Genomic DNA, 23,594 nt, shown 5'->3' with positions numbered 1-23,594 from the left:
TAAAATATTTTTAAAAATCCTCTACATATCCAAACACTTTTAAAACAGGACGGTCACGTAAGTTAATTTACAACAAACCCTGAAAGGCCTTCGTTGTTTCCTCAGCCTGTCGCCATATTTCAGCCTCTTTAATTCCCACGTTTTTGCACCCTGCACAACCCCTAACTTCTCTTCCGCATAATGATTCGCAGTTTGTGCGGACACTTGAATATGAATTGTCTTTCAAACGTCTTACATTATCTCTGACTTCAGCCCCCTTTTGCGTCACTTTGATCATACCGTGTTCACACCGCTGATGCAAGTGGTATCGGCCTTAGGGCGGTGCTTGTCCAGATCCAGATTGCAGTGGTGCCGAACACATTATTGCGGATTCTAGACGCCCATTAAGGAAATCCGAGATCCGAGATTACCTTCACTGTAATTATATTAGAATGCTTACCTGTTGTCTTTGTTGTCCAAATGTTCCGCGTGTACCTCTATGGACGTCCCTTTACGATCGTGGCCTATCACAATTCCCTATGCTGGCTCATAGGGCTGAGCGATCCATCTGATCGTCGGACGCATTGGGCACTGCGCCTTCAGGAATTCGACTTTTTTTGTCGCCTATAAAAAGTGGTCACACCTGCACTAATGCCGACTGCTTGCCGCGCCAACCGTTCCCGCCTACATCTCGTTTATGGTTTATGGGGGTAGAGCGTCCCAAAGCGACTCAGGCTTTTGGGGGACACCGTAGAGAAGGGCTCCCGAAATTTCGACCTCTGGAGTTCTCGTACGTGCACTGACGTCGCATAGCCCACGGACATCTATAATTTCGCCTCCATCGAAATTCGGCCACCACGGCCGGGATCTAACGCGCGTCTTCAGGGCAAGCAGCCGAGTGCCGTAACCACTCAGCTACCGTGGCAGCTCCGCCTACATCTAGCAAGGTGGAGGATTTCGGGGATGTTTGGCTTCGCCCACCCCATCGTTCCCAGACAGAGAAGCTATTCGGCGAGAACAACAGAAAGACCTAGCATTGCAACCTTTTCTGCTCCGGCTAACACGGAAGCACGGTCTGGTCCGCTCACGGTTCAAGACGGGATCCTGTGCACGAACTACTATGTAGATGGGGCCGCCATGATTTTGATTGCCCCAGAAAAGCCCCCCTGCAATGATGTGCTGCGCACGAAGTCCGACGACATCATATCAGGTCACCTTGGGCCCTCCCATACACTGTACAGACTTCGTCAGCTCTTCTATTGGCCCAACCTAAACAAGACAAATAGACAATACGTCATGAGCAGTCTCCAGTGTGCCAGTGTGATCCTATATAGCCTTGCCCACCTCCTTCTGCAGGCCTTCTACAGCCGGTCAAGCCACCATCGGCACCTTCTGAAAAAGTTGTCATTGATTTCGTTGGCCTTTTCCTCCAGTCTTTAAAAGGACGCCGCTGGGTTACAGTCTGTGTCGACTATTAGGCGAAGGCAACTGATGTGTTATCTTTTCTGCTGCACTCTAATATCCTACGCCATGGTGCTCCCCCTGTTATGTTGGTAGGTAGGTATGCCGCAAACAATGCTGGCACATACCCACCGCGGGGGAGTGTCCCTCCCCCCTGCTACCATCTGCACCCTTTACTTCGTCCTTTTCAAAGCGGGTGCTGCGAGGTGCGTCGCAATTTAGCAATTTGCACGTGCGCGCGAGCGCGCACACGCACACGCACACACCTGAGCGGGTTGCCACCTTCCCGCCGGAGGACCAGGACAAACGGCTTTTTCTCCGAATTTCGGCTTGAGTGCCAGCGCACTAAAAAATGTAAATCAGCCAACATGCCTGCAACTTTGGATACAAAATAATTATGTAATTTGCAGAACACAGCGCGAATAATTTAAAGCTGACGTCTCCAGTGATTTTCCTGTGCACCACGCAAACATAGATTTGTTCCTCAAAGCAAAAACATCCGCAATGTTGCTTCGTTCAGCTGGCTCAGAATAGTAGGTTTCTTTATTAGCTTAAATCATACCTATAAAAAATTAACACAAAACCCTCACTAAGCTGCTGTTGCAAATCGTTCAGATAACTTCCATATTTATTTAATGCCATTTCCACCTGACCTGCTGCGACAGAATAACGGTTTTACAGCACAGTCCTGCTGCTTTTGATACTTCAAACGTTTTTTTTTCAAAAATCATTGCAGTAAACGACATTCTAAGAACCTACAAAAATGCTGCTTTACAAAAAAAGTACAAATGAAAAGCCCTGTTAAGAAGCGGTAAAAAGTACATTTACTGTGTTATTGCAACATCTCTCGCATCATCTTCATAAGTGCGAAAATAAGTTGTTCTCTTCTGTTGGTTCTTAGCCTCTCTGGGAACATGTATATTCTGTGACTGCGCTGAAGCAATGTATAGGTCGGCGCTCAACGCTGGATTCCGAGTAACAGTGATAAACAAGACAGTCTCAAGTGGATATCGGCCCAACTTTTTGCATCGTGGCTCATTCATGACAGATAAAAAGTGTGTCGACAAGTTCCTGCGAACTATTCACACCTTTCGTTTACGAAAATTTTTGCACCGTCTTATCGAACATAAATAATACGCCTTTTTAAGAAAGCCTTTTATATCGTATTCAAGGCGCAGCGTTTATTTCTTTTTACATTTTATTTTAATGTCTTTGAAATCGGTGCAAGGTTCGATGACAATCCGTGTCTACGAACTAATTTTTCTTTGCTTCTATATCAGCGGGTCCCAGCAGCAAGCAGGAAAAGCAACACCACCAACTCGAGCTTTCTTGCCGCGAACATTTTCTGCCAGTCCCAAGTTGGAAGAGCCGCACCTGAAAAGCAGGAAGAGCCACCAGTGCTTATCAGGACACCTGCTGAAGGGCTGAATTGTAATATTTGTCGTAATTCGTGCACTTTGACTCCAACATTTATGATTTCTGGTATCAGGTTTGTATAGCTCAAGCATCGTCTCTTCCTCTGAAGCTTGTTCACTCGATGCTCCCATTACTCTGTTTTTCGCCATCTCTCCTGCACCCTCTCACCGCCAACATTGTATAGTCGGCAATGAAAAAATATTACGCTGTTTCCGCAGTCACATTCAGCACTTTTGCTGCAAAAGTATTACTAGTGTGAGCATGCCAAATAGCCGACGTCTGTCTTAGCGTCGGGATGGGAAGCATGCGCGGTCCAAAAGCCCTCGTTTCGATCCACCTTCCACAAGGCCCGCTGGAAGCCCTCGCCGCAGCAGAACGAAACTGCAAGGATGAAATGAAATTCAAACAAAAGCCAGCTCCTGCCCACTACCCACACCCTCGACCCCTCCCCGTCGGCCTATAAATATCCATTTGCGTCTGTGAAGCCTCCGCTTAGACGAAAATCATCCATTAGCGTAAAAGCATCAAAGGAATCGTCGACAGTAAATGCAATTGCTTTCGCAGAATTGTCGCAGTCCCCTGTCTCTTCATCTTTTATTTCCTCTCTCTCGCTTGGTAGAAAAGCAATGTTTCCTGTTCAAATCCGCGATAAGTATAAACTGCCTTACAATGCAGTAAAAAAAGCAGAAGATTGTCCTCTAGCATACTTCCATTTAGACGCAGAGTATGCTGTCCAAGTCACACAGTGATTTTAGGTCACTAAATACAAAGAATGCTTGCTATTGGAAACTGAAGCATATTCCCACCTAAAAGGGAAGGAAGGAACTCTTTTAAAAGCGGCACCGGAGGTATGAATTTAGCAGTTGGAGGAGATTAAAACCATGGTTTAAAGCCTCGTAACTGCTAAGTCGTCTTTATATTTGAAGAGGGAGGGTGGCTAGTCCGGCTTGTTTGTAATTCATGACAGCTGTAAATGCAAGGCAACACATCTTTTAGACAAGTACAAAGACGGGACACCTGCAAGCCGACTTGCAAAGTTTCTTTATATCGGGAAGGAAGAGCATATGTAGGCAGAAAGGGCGAGGAGGCACGTGCACAACTACTCAGTTTTCCTACGCAGCACAAGATGGCAAAAGGCAACATCAACAGAAAGGAGATAACAATGCCAGAATATCTCATAAACTTAATCAATGAACAGAAGTCTTGCTCACACACTTCTCACCGGCTTCTTTTGCGTGAAGGAGTTCCAGGGTTTCCCTTCTTTCGTTTGTGCTCATCCTTCCCAATGTTACAGTATGTTTCCATTCAGGTATGCACAATGGTTTGTAAGGGCACCGCCTAAAATGTTCAGCCTGGCGGCCATCCACAGCAATGCCTGAAACCTTCATCTGGTGCTCCTGCAGTCTTTCATTGAGAAAACGGGCAGTTTGTATCAGATAGCGTTTGCCGCATTGAAAGGGGGTTTTATAAGCGACGCCCTTCTCACAATTGACGGCTTTGGCTGGGTGTCTTATGGTGCAGGCACTGCCGTCCTTCTTACCGTCGTTGAAGGCCCGGCATAGCCTGCCCAGATTGTTTGGTGTCGTCTTCAGAACCGAGGAGCAGTTTCTTTCCACAACTTCTGTATTTCGGTGCGACAATATCTGCATGTACGCAAAGGCTACCCCCCGTTTGATCGGCTTGGTCTTTTCGTTGTCTTTGGAGCATTCCCCGTTGTCGACCTCTTTTACAATTTCCTCGGCTATGGAGGCTACAACATCAATAGGGTAGCCAGATTTTCTCAGCCGTGCTACCCCCTCATTGAGGCTGTCTTTAATCTAGTGAGAAAAAGACTTATTGAGAGCACGACACATACAGTTCCAAACAATGCTCTATTTTTTACTAACTTTGAATGGGCCGAGTAATAGGGTAATTTTTTTATGGAGCCGATACATCCCAAAGATGAGGTTTATGAAGGAAACTGTGCATATCAAAGAATTTCAAACAGCCATCGAGGGAGAGAGCGCGCGTCAACTTTATTCCCCCTGCACCCTTGAGAAACACATTGATCACTTTCTCTTTGTTAAACAGGGAGCGGATGCTATTGACTTCAACAAGTTGATTTCGCTGATTTAAATGAGAATTGAGTGCCTCTAATACTATTCCGCGAATTACTCTAGCTTCTTGAATAAAAGCTGATGACTAATATAGTCAAACGCTTCACTGAAATCAATTAGAATTGCTAGCGTGAGCAGCATTTTTTTCGAAATCTTCAATATCAGTTCTTTTCATTTCATTTCATTTCATTTCATTTTAATACCTTAAAGACCCACTGGGGGTATTACATAAGGGGTGGGTACATACAGTCAAATGAACAAGTGTTATGTTGAAAAATGGTTGGTAACAGCTTCGGCGAATGTGGATGGGCATGAGATGGTAGCGATGTCATTGGAGAGGTCGTTCCAGTCTACAGAAACACGGTGAAAAAAAGAAGCGGCACAGGTAACAGTACGGGCACGGGGGCGAAACACTTGGAAAGGATGACGAATGTGGTGGGATATGCCGGCTGGCGGGGCAATGTAGGGAGCGCAGCGCAGCGAACTATGGAAAAATTTATGGTATAGGCAGAGGCTAGAAATACGACGACGAAGTGAAAGGGGCGCTAAACTGGATTCCGCTTTTAAAGATGTTACACTGATATCGTACGAATAGGAGGAATGAATGAATCTGGCTGCTCTGTTTTGAAGTGACTGGAGCGCATTGATAAGGTAAACTTGATGAGGGTTCCAAACTGGCGATGCGTACTCTAACTTTGACCTGACAAGAGTTTTATATGCTAGTAATTTTACCTGTTGTGGGGCGTGGCGAAGATGACGTCGTAAGAATCCGAGAGTTTTATTAGCCGAGGAAATGACGTTAGTAACGTGTGTAGCCCATGATAAGTTGTTACACAGTGTGACGCCTAGGTATTTGTATGATGAAACGGACTGCAGGTGAACGTTAGCGACTACATATCGGAAATCAAGCGGGTTACGGCGGCGGTGGAAGGACAAACGTTTACATTTATGAGGGTTCAGTTCCATTAGCCAACGGTCGCACCATTCCTGTATGCGGTTTAGGTCATCTTGAAGGTATGTTGGGTCGGAGGCGTTAGTAACTGTGCGATAAACGACGCAGTCGTCCGCAAACATGCGAATATTATAGCACACATTGGTCGGTAAGTCATTAATATAAATTAGGAATAGAAGCGGGCCTAGTACAGAACCTTGAGGGACGCCTGATGTTACTGGTAGCGGATTGGAATTTTGATTGTTAACAACGACAAACTGTGAGCGATTAGTCAGGAATTCTTCTATCCATTTTACTATGTCGGGGGGCAAGTTCAAACGGGAAAGTTTTAGGATTAAGCGTTTATGAGGTACCTTGTCAAATGCTTTTGCAAAATCCAGGAAAATGGCGTCGGTCTGTAGGTTAGAATCGAGATTAGCATGTAAATCATGAATGAATAGGGCTAGCTGCGTTTCACAAGAAAAACCTTTCCGAAAACCGTGTTGAGACGAATGGAAAAAATTGTTCGAGTCGAGGAAGTTTATAATATGAGTATAGATGACGTGTTCTATTAGTTTGCAGGGCACACTAGTAAGAGAAATGGGTCGGTAATTTAACGGCGAATCTTTGTTACCTGATTTGTAGACTGGAACGACCTTTCCAGTTTTCCAATCGTCCGGTAGTTGTCCTGTTGAGAGTGACTGGGTAAAAAGTAAGCATAAGAACTCGGCACAAATATCATTAGTGTTCTTTAGAAGTTTCGAGTTAATATTGTCTACACCAGATGAAGATGAGATTTCCATGTTTCTAATTAAGGACGCAATACCCAGTGAGGAAAGTGCGACTACCGGCATAGCATGCTCAAAGAGTAAATTAGATGTATGAAGTTGCGTATCGATTTCATTAGTTAAGACGGATGAGAACGCTGCGTTGAATAAAGTAGCGCACTCAGAGTCGGTCATAGCCATGCCTGATTCGTCTTTGAGGGTAATCGTGTGTTCATGATGAGGGTTAACGGCTTGGCAGAACTTCCTGGGGTTATCGCTGAGCATATTAGGAAGGTCTTGATGAAAAAAGTTGTGCTTGGCGTTATGGATAGCAGATTGATACGATTTTTCCGCAGCGCGGTACTTCGCCCATGCGCTTTGCGCTCCATGGGCTCTTGCTGAGCGGAACAGGCGTTTCTTTTTATTTTCCAACCTTTTAAGACTTTTAGTAAACCATGGTTTGTGTGGATTAGCGTGGAAAGTTATTTGGGGAATGAATTCATTGACTAGGGCATCAAGTTTATTCTTAAATGCTAGCCAGTTCTCATGAATACTTCGTGAATGAAAACTTGAGGAAAAACTTACGAAAAACGTTGTCAGTTCGGCATTCATTATATCATAATTACCTTTGTTGTAAAGTCGCATTGTTTTATTGTATTTTGGGCGCCTAATTGCTTTAAGGTCGATGTTGACATGCATAGTTTTGTGATCACTAATCTCAAGGAGGTACGTAATGGGCTGAACGCTATCTGGGCAATTAGTCAGTAATAGGTCTAAAATGTTCGCACAGTTTTGTGTTACGCGCGTAGGTTTGGATATTACTTGAGTAAGGTTTAAATTGTAGCAGAAATCTAGAAATTCCCTTGCTTCGCCATTATTAGTTGTCGGTGCGGGCTGGTGCTGCCAATCAATATTAGGAAAATTAAAGTCGCCAAAGAGGAAGATGTGTGCGTTAGGGTGCTTCGTGATAAGTTTACTTACGGAATTATTAAGCTGACAGGAAAAATCACGAGAGTTATGTGGAGCCCTATAACAGACACCGAGTAAAATCGTGTGTGGTACAGCGTGGCAGTGGAGCCATAAGATTTCCAGGTCGGACGAGTCGTCAATTATCGACATTGATAACTGCTGGCTCACCGCTATCAGTACTCCCCCTCCTCGTGAGTCCTGGTGGTCTTTCCGAAAGACTTGGAAGTCTGGCAAGTCAGTTAGTACTTCGCTATCTGCAATGGCACTGTTCAACCAGGTTTCGGTTAGTATCAGTAGATTGCTGCTAGATGACAAGACAATATTGGAAATAAGTTCGCGCTTGGAAAGGAAACTACGTATGTTGGTGAACACAGCGGACAGGGGAATATTTTTGGGGCGGGTTTTTAGTTGTTTGCGAAGAGATGATTGCTAATCTGATTGTGGTGTAGCAATTGTTATTTCTTTCACAGTTTGCCAGATCTCATCAAAAATGTAGCGCCTGGGACCGATATGTAAGGTTTTGTAGCGTAGGGCAAATTTGTCGGAATTAGCTTTAGCAAAGGTGACTCTGCTTGCGGACGCTACGAACTCTGTGGGAGAAGTCTTCGCCGACACTGAATTTCGTTCCTTTAAATTTGCGGCCGTTAGAGAGTATTGTGTCTTATTTTGTACGAATTAAATTTGACTATTATTGGTCGAGAGCGGTTGGGTTCATGGCGGCCGAGTCGGTGGGCACGTTCTACTTCCTCAGGATGAATGGTTAAGCTCAAGTGTTGAGCGCAGTGACGAATGACCTCTCCCTCAGAGTCCGCAAACGTTTCGGAGGGGTTAGAATCCGGAATTCCATAAAATATGAGGTTGTTACGGCGAGATCTATTTTCACTATCGTCAATGCGGGTCTCAAGGGTTTCAATCTGACGAGATAGCCGAGTATTTTCAGATTTTATTATTTCTAACTCAGATTTTATGGCTGTCATGGCTTCCAAATGTGTCTCAATATCGGTCATGCGCTTACTTAAACCAGCTATAGCACCGTCAGTGGATATAAGCTGGTTTTTGAGACCTTGCACTTCGGAGATTAGTTGAGTTTGACCGGCGGATAACTTTTTTAGTTCTGCGAATACAGCCTCGAGATTGTTAGGTCCTGGGTTAGTTTCAATATCGCCTGCCAAGATCAGCAAGCAGCGAACAACATGAGCGCATTCAAGCACAAGAAAAATGCAGCATTGCGGGCTCGGCAGCTGCACTAGGAAATAATTGCCACTCTTTTAGCATACAAGGAATGCGGATAACTAACCTGCATAATGTAGACAAACGGATTAGTGGTGTGCACGCTTGCACAGCCACCGAGCCCACAAAGCGGCGAAGGCGGTCGATCGCTGCTTATATATCCCGTGGCTGATGTTGCTGGTGATGAGGCTTTCCAGGATGGGCCGGGGAAATGGTATCCAGGGGGAGGCGCTGCCGGGCATGATGAAGTGATGACGTCGGGTTGGGGCCATGCGAAGATGCGATCGTCACTGCAGTAAACTGCAGTGGATGACGTGCTTGCTGGGGGAAGGGCCAACAACGCCGGAAGCGGGGCATTAGCGACGAAGGCGAACACCTGCATGATGTAGACAAACGGATTAGTGGTGTGCACGCTTCCACAGCCACCGAGCCCACAAAGCGGCGAAGGCGGTCGATCGCTGCTTATATATCCCGTGGCTGATGTTGCTGGTGATGAGGCTTTCCAGGATGGGCCGGGGAAATGGTATCCAGGGGGAGGCGCTGCCGGGCATGATGAAGTGATGACGTCGGGTTGGGGCCATGCGAAGATGTGATCGTCACTGCAGTAAACTGCAGTGGATGACGTGCTTGCTGGGGGAAGGGCCAACAACGCCGGAAGCAGGGCATTAGTGACGAAGGCGAACACCTGCATGATGTAGACAAACGGATTAGTGGTGTGCACGCAGAAAGCATAGTGACAGTAACTTAGGAGATTGCTTTTTTTCTAAGATATCAGATATTTGCCGCGTAGAGAACTATAATGAACGCGCCTTCTGTTGCCTCAATGGCAGACGAAGAAGTTAAAGACGAAAAGCAGGCGCGCGGCTCCAGATCTCTGGCTGTTTAATTTCATGAGGCGCAACAAGGCGATTCCCCCGGCTGCCAACATTGAATCCCTCGTTCAGTCCCCTGCTGACATCGCAAAGGCCTTAGAGGATATTGCGTGTGGCCTAGAGCTTCGCTTTACATCTGCTCTACCTTCTCCTGCTATATTCACATGCACCTCAATTGGTTTCACTGAGGTCTCTATGCCTGAGCTGTCGCAAATTGTTCTGCGCTTATCCCCAGCGGCTCCTGGCCCCGATTAGGTCACTTCATCTATGATCAAAATTTTGTTCAATGAATCTCATGCAGACCTGTTGGCTCCAGTTAACCATTCTATTAAAGGTCCTTGGACACCTCATGAGTGGCGTCTTGCTGAAATAGTTCCATTGCTTAAAAAGCAAGGGGAGGGCTTACCTTTAGACAACATATGCCCTATTTCATTAACATCGAACCTAGTGAAATTGCTAGAAAGGGTCCTTCTCAGCCGTGTCATGTCATTCATTTCGAAAAATGCTCTCTTGAATCCATGTCAAATTGGTTTCAGGCCGGGTTGTTCAATTTGGTGTGCTCACACTGACCTTGAGAGCCGTATTAAATTAGCTCGCAATAGAAAACAGTTTGCTGCGCTTGTCAGCTTGGATGTCAGTAAAGCATACGACAGCGTTGAGCACTCGACTCTGTTACTAAGATTACAGGAACTGAACTTCCCAAGCTATTTTGCAGCCTGTATTCCTGTTTTATTGGAAAATAGAGAATTTTACTGCTGCCAAAATGGTGTTTCCTCAAGGAGATTCGCACAGACAAGAGGTGTACCGCAATGATCAGTTCTCTCACCTGTTCTTTTTGAGATTTTTCTAAGCTCCATTCCATGCATTCAAAATGTGAAAACTTATGTGTGCGCCGATGATATTGAATTTTTTGCATCAGCAGGTGACATTCACACTCTTTATCGAACCCTGCAAAATTACCACAATGTTCTTGACAACTGGTTAGGAAGAATTCATCTGTCCCTCAATGTGAAGAAATGCGCATTATTAGTATTTCCGGTTTCTGTTCCTGTAAATAACTGCCTGGTCTATAGAAAGAACATAATACCTCAACTTCAGATGGTGAAGTATCTCGGAGTAATATACGACTCTACTGTATCCTTGCGGCCTCACATTGAGCAACTTTCTGCAAAAGGAGTTCGGGCCATTGGCATCCTATGCAGGCTTTGTAGTGCTAGGCCAGGCATGAGAAGGCGTACACTTCTGATGATTTATAAAATGTACGTCCGCCCAATTTTGGAGTTCGGGTGTGTTTTATTCTCAGGAGCTCCTGCCTATACACTTCGCCCTCTTGTGCTGTTCGAGCGGGAGGCGTTGCTCCTTTGTCTGGGGCTTCCAAAATATGTCGCCAATGCTGTTCTGCATCTTGAGGCGCGAATCCCATCGTTATCAGCTAGGTTTCGCCTTTTAACACTTCAAACATTTTTAAAATTGTGCAACTCACCTCTTCACGCTTCCATTATAATATTCCTTAGTCAACCTTCCGGCTTTTTTAGTGCCGCCTGCGCTCGTTTTCATACTCCGCAGTTATGTCACGTGCAGAAACTCCTTAATCCCATAAATATTCATTTCACAGATGTCCAACAAATGTATAACAACTCATCATCTGTCCAGATTGAATTCGATGACATTTTCCATCGAATTCAAAGCTGCAGCCCTTCCCGCTTCTTCAGGCTTTGTTGCAGATTCACCTAAGGTCATTTCCCTCTCATGTTCTTAATGCTACCGATGCCTCGCAGGATCGCGAAAAGGCAGGTCTGGGAATTTTTTCGCCTTCACTGGATTGGTCTTTTTATCTCTGTCTTCCTGTCTTCACTCCAATTTTTCTGGCTGAATTATTAGCAGTAATCTTAGCCTTACGAAAATTAGAAACTACCGTTTCCAAGGTCGTGGTTATGACAGACTCTCTGTCCATTTGCTCTTCATTATGTTCACCCACTGAGTCTCGGGCATAACGCCTCTTTAAGTTCCTGATTCCGCTCTATCTAAATTAGATAAGGTTGCTTTGGGTACCAGGTCACATGCACTTTCACTTAAATGAGGTTGCAGATTCCTTAGCAAGAGCCTCTCTCTGCGGCCCAATTGTTGCTGTCCTGCCAACGAGTGCATATACAGCGGCGGTGAGGTTTCGCAGCTACACGATACTTCAGGAATTTGCTGCCTCGGCTCTTACATCATCTCCCGAATATCAGCATCTTCTGCATCCTTGGAGTAGCAAACACTGGCGCTGGCGCTGACTAGAAGTCTCTTTCACGCGTTTGCGTTGTTGGGGTCCCCTTCTAAATTTCTACCTTCACAGATCTGACCTGGCGGCTTCCCTATTGTGCCCTTTTTGTGCCGAACCTGAGACAAAAGATCACTTCCTGCTGTTATGCCGCCGCTTCTCTCATTTGAGGAAGCATCTTTTGCAAATTCCATTTCATCAACTGGGCTTGCCTGTGTCCTCCGCGGTTGTTCTTTCCATTGGCGCTTCTTTGCTTGGACGAAGCGACAGGAGTGTGCGCTCTACTGTGCTGCCGACCGCTCAGCTCTTTATGAACTGTATCGCCTGATTCACTGGTGCACGAACCTCCTTTCATCTGGTGGAGGTTGCGATCATCTGAAGCCCTTGAGCTTCGCAGCCGTATTGTCCCGCCGATCGCCATGCCTAAGGACTCCATGCCCAGCCTTACCCCACTCACCACGACCGCTCTCTGCGCTGGAGCGTTGCGCCAGCGTGACCCCTCGCTCACTGTCAGCAATGCGCCGTTGCCCTCCCTTCGTTGAAGAAGGAAACTAAGCTTCGCAGTTCCGGGGGCAAGAACAGCGTGCTGTTCAAAAAGCTCAAGGCCTCCGTTTTCTCCACGCAGCGTTCTTCAGGTCATCGTCGACGGACTGCCGGTACATGGGCTAATTGACACGGGTGCCTCGGTATAAAGGATTCACGAAAAGCCCTGCCGCCGCTTGCGTAAAGCCACGCCGTCATTTCCGGGTCTCTCGCTCCACACCGCAAGGGACACCGCATTGCCCCTCTTGCAAAGCGCGGGTCATCATTGACGATATATTAGATACAGTCGAATTCTTGATCCTGTCCTCATGCTCCCATGATGTGATTCTCGGGTAGGACTTCCTGTCACAAAGCAACACCGTCATCGATTGGGCCCCGCTGAAGTGGAATTTTATGCTTTGTCTGACGAGCTTACTACTGAAACCTCTGCCCCCTAGCCACTCAAGATCACCATCGTTGAAGATGTCGAAGTTGCGCCGGAAGCATCTGCCCTTGTTTCCCTGTCATGCCGTGACACGTCAGATGACACCCTTTTATATACGCTGTCTGCTTCCTTTGTACGTCGCAAGAACCCGCCGCTACCTTCTGCTGTCTACGATGTCCGCCAGGGTGTCACAAAGCGGCTGCTGTACAGTCGTCCCCATATCCCCTTACCCTGCTCCATGGTAACTCCCCTGGAGTTCAACCTGTCTGCCTTCTCTCTGGCATCAATGTCCAAGAGGTTGCCAGCAGTCCTTCAGTAAACTCTACGCACTCAGAGCCCGCTAGTGACCCTGAGCCTGAAGAACTTTTCCGCGCTGCAATCGACGAAAATCTTCCGTCTACCTACCGTGAGCAGCCCTCAGGCCTTCTCCACACGTTCCGCTACGCTTTCAATGCAGCCCATCAACATTTAGGCCGTACATTAACCGTATGTCAACACATTGAGACCGGCTTTCACCTGCCTTTTCTTCAGCGGCTGTATCGCGTGTCTGCGGCTCAGCGTCAAGTAATAAGCCAGCAAGCTTAGGACATTCTGCACCATGGCGTCACCCGTCCCTCTCACAACCCTTGGTCTTCTCCGGTAGTGCTGGTCAGGAGGAATGACGGTTCCATCAGATTTTGCCTCGATTACAGGAGTTACAAAATTCGGCGCATATAAGAAAGCGAGGGCGCTGCCCGTAAGCAATCGCGCCCGCGCACAGTAAAAGAAAACTAAAAAACAGCGGAGAAGGACCCCCGGAGAGCGCGTAAACCTTGCGTGGGCTTTTCACTCAGCTCGCCGGCGTGGCGCCAAAGTAAACATAGCCACGCACAGCGTCGATTTCTCTAGAATGTCTGAGTAGTTTCTACTCATCGTCGACGGAGAGGCCGTGACCCTTACCGCGCTAAAGTGATACCCTCTCCCCTTTGCTGTCGCGCCGGCGTCTTCGCATGCGAGAAGGAACCAGAAATTTCTCGAAGGTGGTCTCCGCGTTCGACCAATGGGGTCGGGCACCAGGCGCGAGAAGGAGTTTGTACAATTGAAGCTGCGTGTATTTGCGCGCCTGCATTGGCACGAAGAACAAACAGACGCGCTCCACGCCTATAAATGAGGGGCTTCAACCGCTGTCGGTGAGCCCGAGCCGCCGTTTAAGCTTCTGAGAAGCCGCCCGGGAGAACACAACTCGCCCAGCCGCAGACCAGCCAGGCAACGTGCGCCAGTCTGCGGATCGGCCCCGTCGTGCTCCTCAGGTCGTCAGACTGTCGCAGTGCCCGGTGAACAAATTGTGTTTTGTTTGTTTGTCTCTGTGTTAGTGCAGTTTAGGTGCAAAGATTCTGCTGTATTGTAATCTCTCTCGGTTGTTACTTTGCACGAGTTGCATTGTATTTGTAAATCATTTTGTATTCGCTCGTACGAGTGATTGCGAAATCCTCTGTATCGTCTGTACGCTGCATAAAATTTGTTTTGTTTTGAGAGCCTTTCGAACCTTTATAAACACTGTCTGGCTTGCGACCAGCGAAAGCTGGGCAGCAAACGACCATCCCCCTTGTCACTTGGTAGCTGGTCTCCGGCTGAGCGTGCCACGCTGAGTCGAGGACATCTTTTTTGTGACCGAGACCGCTACCCCCACATGCTCTAAGGGTGTCTGGGAGCGCACGCAAAATTGCGCGAAGTAGTGACATATTCTGGCGTCCGCGACAGGACGTTTGGTGCTTTGTACGCGCAGAGAGCGGAGAAAGATTTGGAAGGAGTTTACGAAGAGGTTGTAAACTAGTGTTCAGCAGCAAAGCGATATTGTGAGGTGCCGCGCTGAAGCGGTTAATGAGGTTCACAGTGTCCAGGGAATCTTTGTCTTGAGGAGTTTTCTCCAAATATGAGCTTGAAGGAGCTAGTTGAGATCGGCATCCAGATGTGGATGACCGGAGCCGAATTTACGAATATGGGTGCACGAGGAGAGAGATAGAGAGAAAAGAAGTGTGCTAGAGAAGCCGCTGAGAAAGAGGGACAAAAAAATCAACGAGAACAAAGAGAAATAAAATTTCAAAGAGTATGCAATCCTTGAGAGGAAGCTCGCTGAGGTTCGGCGTTTGAAAAACGTCAGGGAGCCAGTGAGCTCAATCACGGTGAGGCCGGGTGGAAGACTAACGAGTCTAATTTATTGGAAACCACAAAAGAGGTTGTAGCTAACTCCACAAGTCAGTTTGGTTAAGGAACAGCGAGTTCCTGCTGCCGAAATTAAAGAGGCTGAGGACCAGACCACAGTGTCGCTTCCTCAGGAAAGTGATAGTGTAGCTACTACCGAGGTAGTAGGCACTGAAGAGACGGCCAGCCTGGCGCTTCACTCAGAGGGCGCCTTAGGGCAGTCGCCTAAAGATGGAGAAGAAAGCAGGAGCTTCACCGAGAAGTCAGAGTGCTGCACGCCAGATTGTTGCAGTAGTGACCATCAGGCAGAATGTTCGAATGTCAAAAAGGACGAAAGCTTCGGCGCACTTGCCGCTGAGGAGAGCACCCTCAGTGAATAACCGGAATCTGTTCTGACTGACCCCTCGAGCAGCGAGGAGGCCTTTCCCGGTGAGGAAAGCGAGGTAAATCTCTCCTGTGGGGAAGCCGAATGGGCAGTGGAACGATAGCCTTTCTGTGACTGCACTGAAAGTGACCATCTGAACGAAATAATTGAAGAACGGAGTGCAAGTCAGGAGAATGCGTCTCCAACTTCTGGTGAGCCGTGCCCTCAGCACGCTACACGAGGCAAAGTCAATAAAGGACCACAATAAAAACATCTGGCCGAGAAGAAATTTCAATCCTCGAAGAACAAAACCGGACTGAACCAGTGGCTTCATCACGAGAACTAGTCTCGAATGATGCAAATCTAGAAAGTAATGGGCTTGCCCCGAAAAAGAATGAGGAAGGAAGTAGGACGAAAGAGAACCAAGCTGAAGACAGCTCAGTCGGGAGCAAGAAAGCTGCACGAATGTTGCAGCAAGGTGAAAAAGAAGCTGAGACGATCGAGCCCAACATTCAGAACGGACTCAGCGTGGAAGCGGAGCGCAAACACAAGAGCGCACTCCAGCAAGAGAACAACGACAAATGGAGCCGTCATGAGCGAACTGGCGTTAAATATGTTCGAAACAGACGCGCTAACAGAAGGAAAAGAGGAAGGGCTCGAATTTCGAGCAGAAACACACAGTGGAGTACGAGTAGAAAACGGAGTCAAAGCCGCGTTCGCAAGAGAAGTCTCAGTAAAATGCTTCGGAAGAAGAGCAGAGCTCGCGACAGGAGGAACGGCCAGAGTCGCGTGCGAAAGAGAATCAAAACCGCGACCGAAAGCTTGAGGGAAGCAGTGCAGAGCCCACTGTGTAGGCCGAATCTGGAAGTATAGGTGCAAGCCTGCCTCGAACTTGAATGCTCCCTGTTTGTATTGTGTTAATCTTTTGCCCTGTGGCGGCTTGTATTAAATTTTACCAAATCTCAAGTGTTGTGTGTGCGCAGACACCATTGTAGTGATGTGTGTATTTTGGCATTCGCCATTAAGTTTGTGAGAGCATGCATGTGCGCGCGAATTTTGTGTTTTGTGAATATTGTTGCACAATATTCTTAAAGGAAGGGCCAGTGTCACAAAATTTGGCGCATATTAGAAAGGGCGTTGCGCGTAAGCAATCGCGCCCGCGCGCGGTAAAATAAAAAAAAACAGCGGGGAAGGACCCCCGGAGAGCGCGTAAACCTTGCGTGGGCTTTCCATTCAGCTCGCCGGAGAGGGCGTGACCATGACCGGGCTAGAGTGATACCCTCTCCTCTTCGTTCTCGCGCCGGCGTCTTCGCATGCGAGAAGGAACCAGAAATTTCTCGAAGGTGGTCTCCGCGCTCGACCAATGGGGTCGGGCGCCCGGCGCGAGGAGTTTGCGCAGTTGAAGTTGCGTGTATGTGCGCGATGCCTTGGCACGAAGAACAACACACGTGGTCCACGCCTATGAAGGGCTTCAACCGCTGTTTGTGAGCCCGAGCCGCCGTTTAAGCTTCTCAGAAGCACGCCCGCTTGACTCCCGGGAGAACAACACTCGCCCAGCCACGGACCAGCGAGGTAACGTGCGCCAGTCTGCGGATCAGCCCCGTCGTGCTCCTCAGGTCGCCGGACTGTCGCAGTGCCCGGTGAACAAATTGTGTTTTGTTTGTTTGTCTCTCTCTGTGTTAGTGCACTTTAAGTGCAAAGATTTTGCTAAATTGTTATCTCTCCCTACGGTTACTTTGAACGAGTTGCATTGTATTTTTAAATCACTTCTTCTCTGCTCATACGAATGATTTTGAAATCCTCTGTACCGTCTCATTGCTGTATAAACTTTGTTTTGTTTTGTGAACTTTTGGCTCCGACCCATTCTCTGGCTTGCGACCGGCGAAAGCTTGGCACCTAACGACCAACCCCCTTGTCACTTGGTAGCTGGTCTCCGGATGAGCTTGCCACGCTGAGTCGAGGGCATCTCCTTTGTGACCGAGACCGCTACCCCATAAGCTCTCAGGGTGTCTGGGAGCGCACGCAAAAGTGCGCGAATTGGCGACAACCGGCGACTGAACAAAATTACTCACAAAGACAATTATCCCCTCTCACGCATCAACGCCGCTCTTGATTGTCTCTAAGGCGTAGAGTACTTATCATCCTTTGACTTGCGTTCTGGCTTCTGGCAGGTACCGATGGCCGCCGCTGATCGAGATAAGACCGCATTCGTTACCTCTGAAGGCCTTTGCGAGTTCACCGTTATGCCATCCGGCCTGTGCAAAGCACCAGCTACATTTGAAAGAAAGGTGGATAACGTCTTGCGCAAGCTAAAGTGGCACACGTGCCTCTGTTACTTGGACGACATCGTTGTTTTTTCGCTCTATTTCTCGGCTAACCTCACGCGCCTGCAGCAGGTTCTAACTTGGCTCACCGACGCTGGCCTACAACTTAATCTCAAGAAGTGTCGCTTTGGCGCCCAGCAGTCAACCATCATCGGTCATACTGCTTCCAAGGAAGGCGTTCTCCTTGACCCGGCCAAACTCCGCGCGGTTGCGAAGTTTCTTAAGCCGACCTCAATCAATCGGCTTCGGAGCTTTATCAGTGCCTGCTCCTACTTCGAGTGCTTCGTCCGCAATTTTGCGTCGATCATTGCGTCAGTCACGACACTACTTGTAACAGACAACCTTGTAACAGACAAGAGTGAAATCACTTATTTCAGGGAAATTGTACCACGGCAGCAGTGAACATCGCCTTCGAGCAATGTTTGGCAATATGTCCAGTATGCCGAGGTTCTGGCACATCTCTTCAAATCGCTATAGCAGTGGCTGAATAGCTAGTGGTTTAATGTTAAAGGTTATTCTGGATGGGCAATTTGTGACAATTTGGGAGAGATGTGTTTAGGTCGTGAACGCATTTAGAAGGTAGGAACACGTGAGCATCGTTCTTTCTGTAAGTGTTGGTTCGTTCGTTTCTACATACAGACTGTTTATGGACGACGTCCTCTACGCACCAGTGGAAAGACGCAAACCTATATTATGCACCGGATGCAGTCGTATACGATACGTTGGTCTCGCTGACTCGTTAAATATACCTCCATAATCTAAGGTAGAGCGTATTACAGAGCAATAAATTTCCAGAAGGCATGTCCTATCATAACGCCAGTGTTTTCAAAAAAAGTACTTTGAATATGCTCAGGGTTATAGAGGCTTTCTTTTTCAACGCATGAGCCTGAGGCAGGAAAGTTACCTTTCTGTCAAATGTAATACCTGGAAATGTATGTTCATTTTCCGCGGGTAACTCTATTTCATTCAGGTGTAGGGTTGGATCTATATGCATGCCTCGTTTTAGTGAGATAAGAATTGTCACCGATTTTTGTGAGGAAAACCGGAAACCATTTTTGTCCTCCCATGTTGCCAGTTTATTTATTGTTATTTGTATTTGACTTGCACATGTTGCTATATTGGAGGATGTACAAGCTATTTGAAGGTCGTCTACATAGATTGAGTACGTAGAGGACCTTGGAATTATCTTTCTAAGAGAGTTCATTTTTACAACACAGATAGTAGTGCCTAAAATACACCTCTCAGGTACTCCATCATCCAGGCTTAAGCTCGAAAGGCACCTAGGCGCACTTGCAATGAACGGTTGGATAAGAAGTCTTTTAAGCAATTCAACATTCTTCCTCACATGCCAATCTCGGCAAGGTCATGAAGAATCCTGAACCGCCAGGCCGTGTCATATGCCCCTCCAAATTGAAAAAAAAAACAGCAATGCAGTGTTGTTTATGAGCAAAAGCCTCTCCGACAGCATTTCCCACATGAACTATGTGATCTGTTTTGGAGCATCCTTTTTTAAAACCGCACTGGTGGCTGTCAAGAAGACCACAGTGTTTGAGACATAACTTAATCTTGTATTTAGCACAAATTCAATTGATTTGGCTAGGAAGCAGGTAAGGGCAATGGGTCTATAACTGCTAGGAGATGTTGGTGGCTTCCCGGGTTTAAGAAATGGTACAATATTTCCTTCCTTCCTGTCTTCGGCTATATTCCCCGACACCCCTACTTCGTTAAAGAATCTTAAACGTGCCTCTACAGCAGGCTGGGAAAGATTGGCCAGCATCGCATAGTGTATTTGGTTGGGTCCTGGAGCAGTGTTTTTGCCTGCAGACAGTACTCTAGTGATTTTATGGAGGGTACTTAAGCTATTGTATTGTTCGTTAGCCCCTCCACTTCTTGGGAGTCTGTTTTTCGGCCATATTTTTGTATTTCAGAAATGACAGGGTATAATGTGACGAACTAGAGACTGCAGCGAAGTGCACCCCTAATATGTCTGCCTGTTACCTTATGCTTGCCTGTGTGTCAGGGATCGTTAACAGAGGAAGTGAGAATGGTGAGAAGCTCCTGTTTAATTTTCTTACCCGCTCCCAGATTTTTTTTATTTGGTTCAGCTGTTTATATAAGAGACGTAAGCTTGCATGATGTTTTCGCGGCTTTGCGCCTAATAGTCCTTGCTTGTGCTCTGGCTTTTTTGATAAATATAAGGTTATCGTGTGTTGGGTTTCATCGAAAGACTTCCAAGCTTTATGCTGTCGATTTTTTTGCCTCCTAAAATCCTCGTGAATACCACACTTTGAAGTTCTGGCGCACCAATCCTATGGATTTAGCATGTTCTGTACATGCATGTTCTGAACATTTTAATAATCGCATCTCAGCTATGATTTTCTAGAATTATATCCTCTAAACTGACTTTTCGTGTAAACAGTTCCCAGTCGGTTAAATGTTGTCTCCAACGCCCTGGTTTTCTCTAATATCTTTTGGCGAGGACAAAAGACTTATTATTACAGGGAGATGATCGCTTACATATGGATTATCTAAAACACTACACTTAAAACAACTAAAAACAGATGAAAGACTATAAGATAAAACTAAAACACTCATTTCTCCCGAGGTTAGGGGTTTACGAGGGTGTTGTCTCGGGCTAGTTGTTTTAGCATGGTTGAAAGGGAACAGCACAAACACAGGACGTTCCTCTCTTCGTCCTGTGTTTCCGCTGTTCTCTTATAACCATGTTACGGGTTTACCCGAGTTTAGCAGACAGACATAGGTGACTAGAATAAAATCCTCTATAAGCTGCCCTCTAGGGTCAGTTTTCTCACTTCCCCCAAAACAAGAATGTGCATTAAAGTCTCCTACTACAAGGTATGGCTCTGGTAGCTGCTCTAAAAGAACCTCTATTTCATGGGAGGTCACCTTCAGCTGTGGCTCAATACATACAGAGCACATTAATTTGCTTTTGTGTGCAAGCAGAGTGGCTGCTACAGCTTCAAGTCTTGTTTTTAGTTTTTAGTTTGTTTCAGCTCACTAGCCAGGACACCGTTCCTCACAGTGATGGCGACACCTCCTGAAAGCCTGCTGGCCTGCTCTCGGTCGCGATGGAAAACAGTACAATTTTTGAGAAAATTACTTTTTTGATGCCCTAAATTTTTCTTTCATAGACATAAACCGACAGAATTGTGTGCTTTTAGGATATCTTTTATGTGACTGTAGTTATTTAGAAGTGCTCTACAGTTTCATTCAATTATGAAAGCCATCTTAATTTTGTTTTCGATTTAGAGAAAAACTAGATCAAGTTATTTATGGCCCTTGACTCGGGGCCTACCTTTTTTGGCCGATCCAGAGAGCGCCACCGACTGTCCGACGTGGATGGCACGGGGCTGCCCTGGGTCGTGTCCATCGCTTCTGAAGAATCGCTGGACGACCATGCAGAGGGCACGTGGATGTTAGAGTTAGACCTCAACCTGTGGAAGGACGTCTTGCTGGCCACCGACCCGAGGGTCTACGAAACCTCTTTTGGGTTGGCGTTGTAGTGTTACCTACCCCACCGGGGTAGCGGATAGCCCCGACACGGTCTCACCGCTAGTGGTCTGGGCAGGTGCCGAAGCCTCGTGTGGTGCGCCACGCCCACGCACCACATCGGCGATTTTTGTTTCTGCGGTGAAGGAGAATGTGCTTGTTTGTGCGTATCGCCTTCTTGCTTCTTCGAAAGAAGTGTTTTCAGCAGTTCTCAGTGAGAATATTTCTTTTTCTTTCTTCCATGACGGACAGCCCCGGAGCATGCAGCATGGTCTCCTTCACAGTTCGCGCAGCGTGGGGCGCTGTCGCAGTTATCAGAAGAGTAATCTTTTGAAGCGCATTTCGCGCACGTTTTGCGTCCGCGGCAACTCTATGAACCGCGGCCGAACCTGTGGAGGCTAAAGCATCGTCGAGGGTTAGGAATGTAGGGTCTCACATTAATTTTCACATAACCCACCTCCATTGAGTCTGGGAGAGTACTATGTGCAAATGGTCAAGATTAGGAGTTTTTTTTAATTTCTTTGCCGTATTTTTTTTGATCCTGCGGACAAAAATGATGTTTTTTCAGCAAGTCCTTCTTTGATTTCTTGTTCAGTGAGGTGGAGGAAATTTACTTCTGAAATTACACCCCTGACCGTATTGAGGGATTGGTGGGCAGATATGGAGGCCGGTATGTCACCTATGTGCACAATGTTCGAAAGTTTTGAGTTTTTGGAGGCTATCTCAGAATTCGAGTAAGAGGTCTCCACTGGTCATTTTTTGTAACCTTGTAGCCTAAGCCCAAGGTACCCGTCAAGCTTTTATTCTACATTGAATGGGGAGATTCTTCTAGCAGATTTCACCGTTTGTTCGCTATGAATCACCTGAAAATTTGGGAAACTTGGCTTTTTTTTGCAGGCACTGTTGAGTTTCTTCGGTCGGCCCTCTTTTGAAAGGGCGATCAGTTGCTGAGAGAAGGTTAGCCATAAAACGTGAGCGTTTTTTGGCTACGTTGCCCGCCCTTCACCACTGAGCCCAACATCGGGACGGGACAGGAATTTGGTAGCAAGTACTGCCCATGCCCGCTGTACACCCGAACTATAACCAAATATGACGCAACTTAGGGTGGTTGGCCACACAAGGTTATCCCTCACCATCAGGAAAATGGAAAATCTAAGAAGTGAATAGGAGACAGGAGAGTTGTAAGAAAGAGAAAGGAAAGCAAAAGATCGACGGGAGGATAGGAAAAGGCGACTGCCGATTTCCCCTGGTCAGGTCAGGCCGGAATGCGTCTCCAAGAAGCTGCGGCCAAAGTGGTGTTTTGCCTTCGCCGAGGGGCCTTAAAGGTCCAAACCCTCGGCATCTGCTCAACCACCAGGATCCCCTTTTATCCGGTCACAGTGATGCAACGAACGGCTAAGCGCGGGTGCTCGAGTCCGTGGTGACGCATTGCTCACCATCATCCCCCTGCGGATGCGAAGTACCTGCGGATGCTCGAGAACCCGTAGCGTCGCCACTCACCAACGTCTGCACGCTGCAGACGCCCCCCCCCCCTGCGGTGAGAGGAGGAATGTTTAGCGAGCGTGTGGGCGCTCATGACTCTTCGACCCTATCTGTACGGCCACTAGTTTGATGTTGTCACCGACCATCACGCGCTTTGCTGGTTGTCGTTCCTAAAGGACCCGGCCGGCCGCTTCGCCACATGAGCTCTCCGCCTTCAGGAGTTCGACATCCACGTTGTATATCACTGTGGCCGGATGCACATGAGCGCAAACGCTCTATCTTGATCTCCTCTTCCGAGCGCCGCTGCATGCTCATCGGTGGCAGATCCCGTCATCTCGCCTCTTACCGCCTCTTATATGCTGGCGGAACAGCTAAAAGACCCATGGCTTGCGTCGATCATCGACGTTGTGACCAAGGCCCACACCGCTGTGTCTTCGCGCACTCTCTGCCGCCAAGCACCGCAATTGGCCCTCCGCGGTTGCATGCTCTAGCGCCGTAACTACACGCTAGATGGTCGACGGTGGCTCATGGCGGTTTCTCGCCATTTACGCTCTCAGATCTGTGCCTCGTTTCACGCTCACCCTCAATGCGTCCACGCTGGTGTTTTAAAGACGTTCGAAAGAATCGCTCAACGCTATTACTGGCCGAGAATGTACGGGTACATTTGCCAGTACGTCCGCTCCTGCATCGCCTGTCAGCAACGCAAGTCTCATGCGCCCTGTTCGAGTGGCCCCTTGCAGCCATTACCCCTCCCGGCCCGGCCATTTCATCGTGTTGGCGTC

At 47.5% G+C, this 23,594-nt stretch overlaps 1 protein-coding gene across 1 annotated transcript in view; it reads right to left on the bottom strand.

The window, feature by feature from the left end:
• Positions 1-2,620: 2,620 nt before the first annotated feature.
• The window catches only part of LOC144106654 (uncharacterized), a 115,761-nt gene continuing 94,787 nt past the window's right edge, over positions 2,621-23,594 (bottom strand). Inside the window, exon 3 of the mRNA XM_077639494.1 lies at positions 2,621-2,814. Within this exon, the coding sequence (XP_077495620.1) occupies positions 2,712-2,814 (103 nt within the window). The 3' untranslated portion in view covers positions 2,621-2,711. The remainder of the gene's footprint in view (positions 2,815-23,594) is intronic.

Source organism: Amblyomma americanum, chromosome 1 (genome assembly GCF_052857255.1).
Source record: "Amblyomma americanum isolate KBUSLIRL-KWMA chromosome 1, ASM5285725v1, whole genome shotgun sequence".
Classification (NCBI taxonomy): Eukaryota; Metazoa; Arthropoda; class Arachnida; order Ixodida; family Ixodidae; genus Amblyomma; species Amblyomma americanum.
This window is presented reverse-complemented; position numbering and strand designations above follow the sequence as displayed.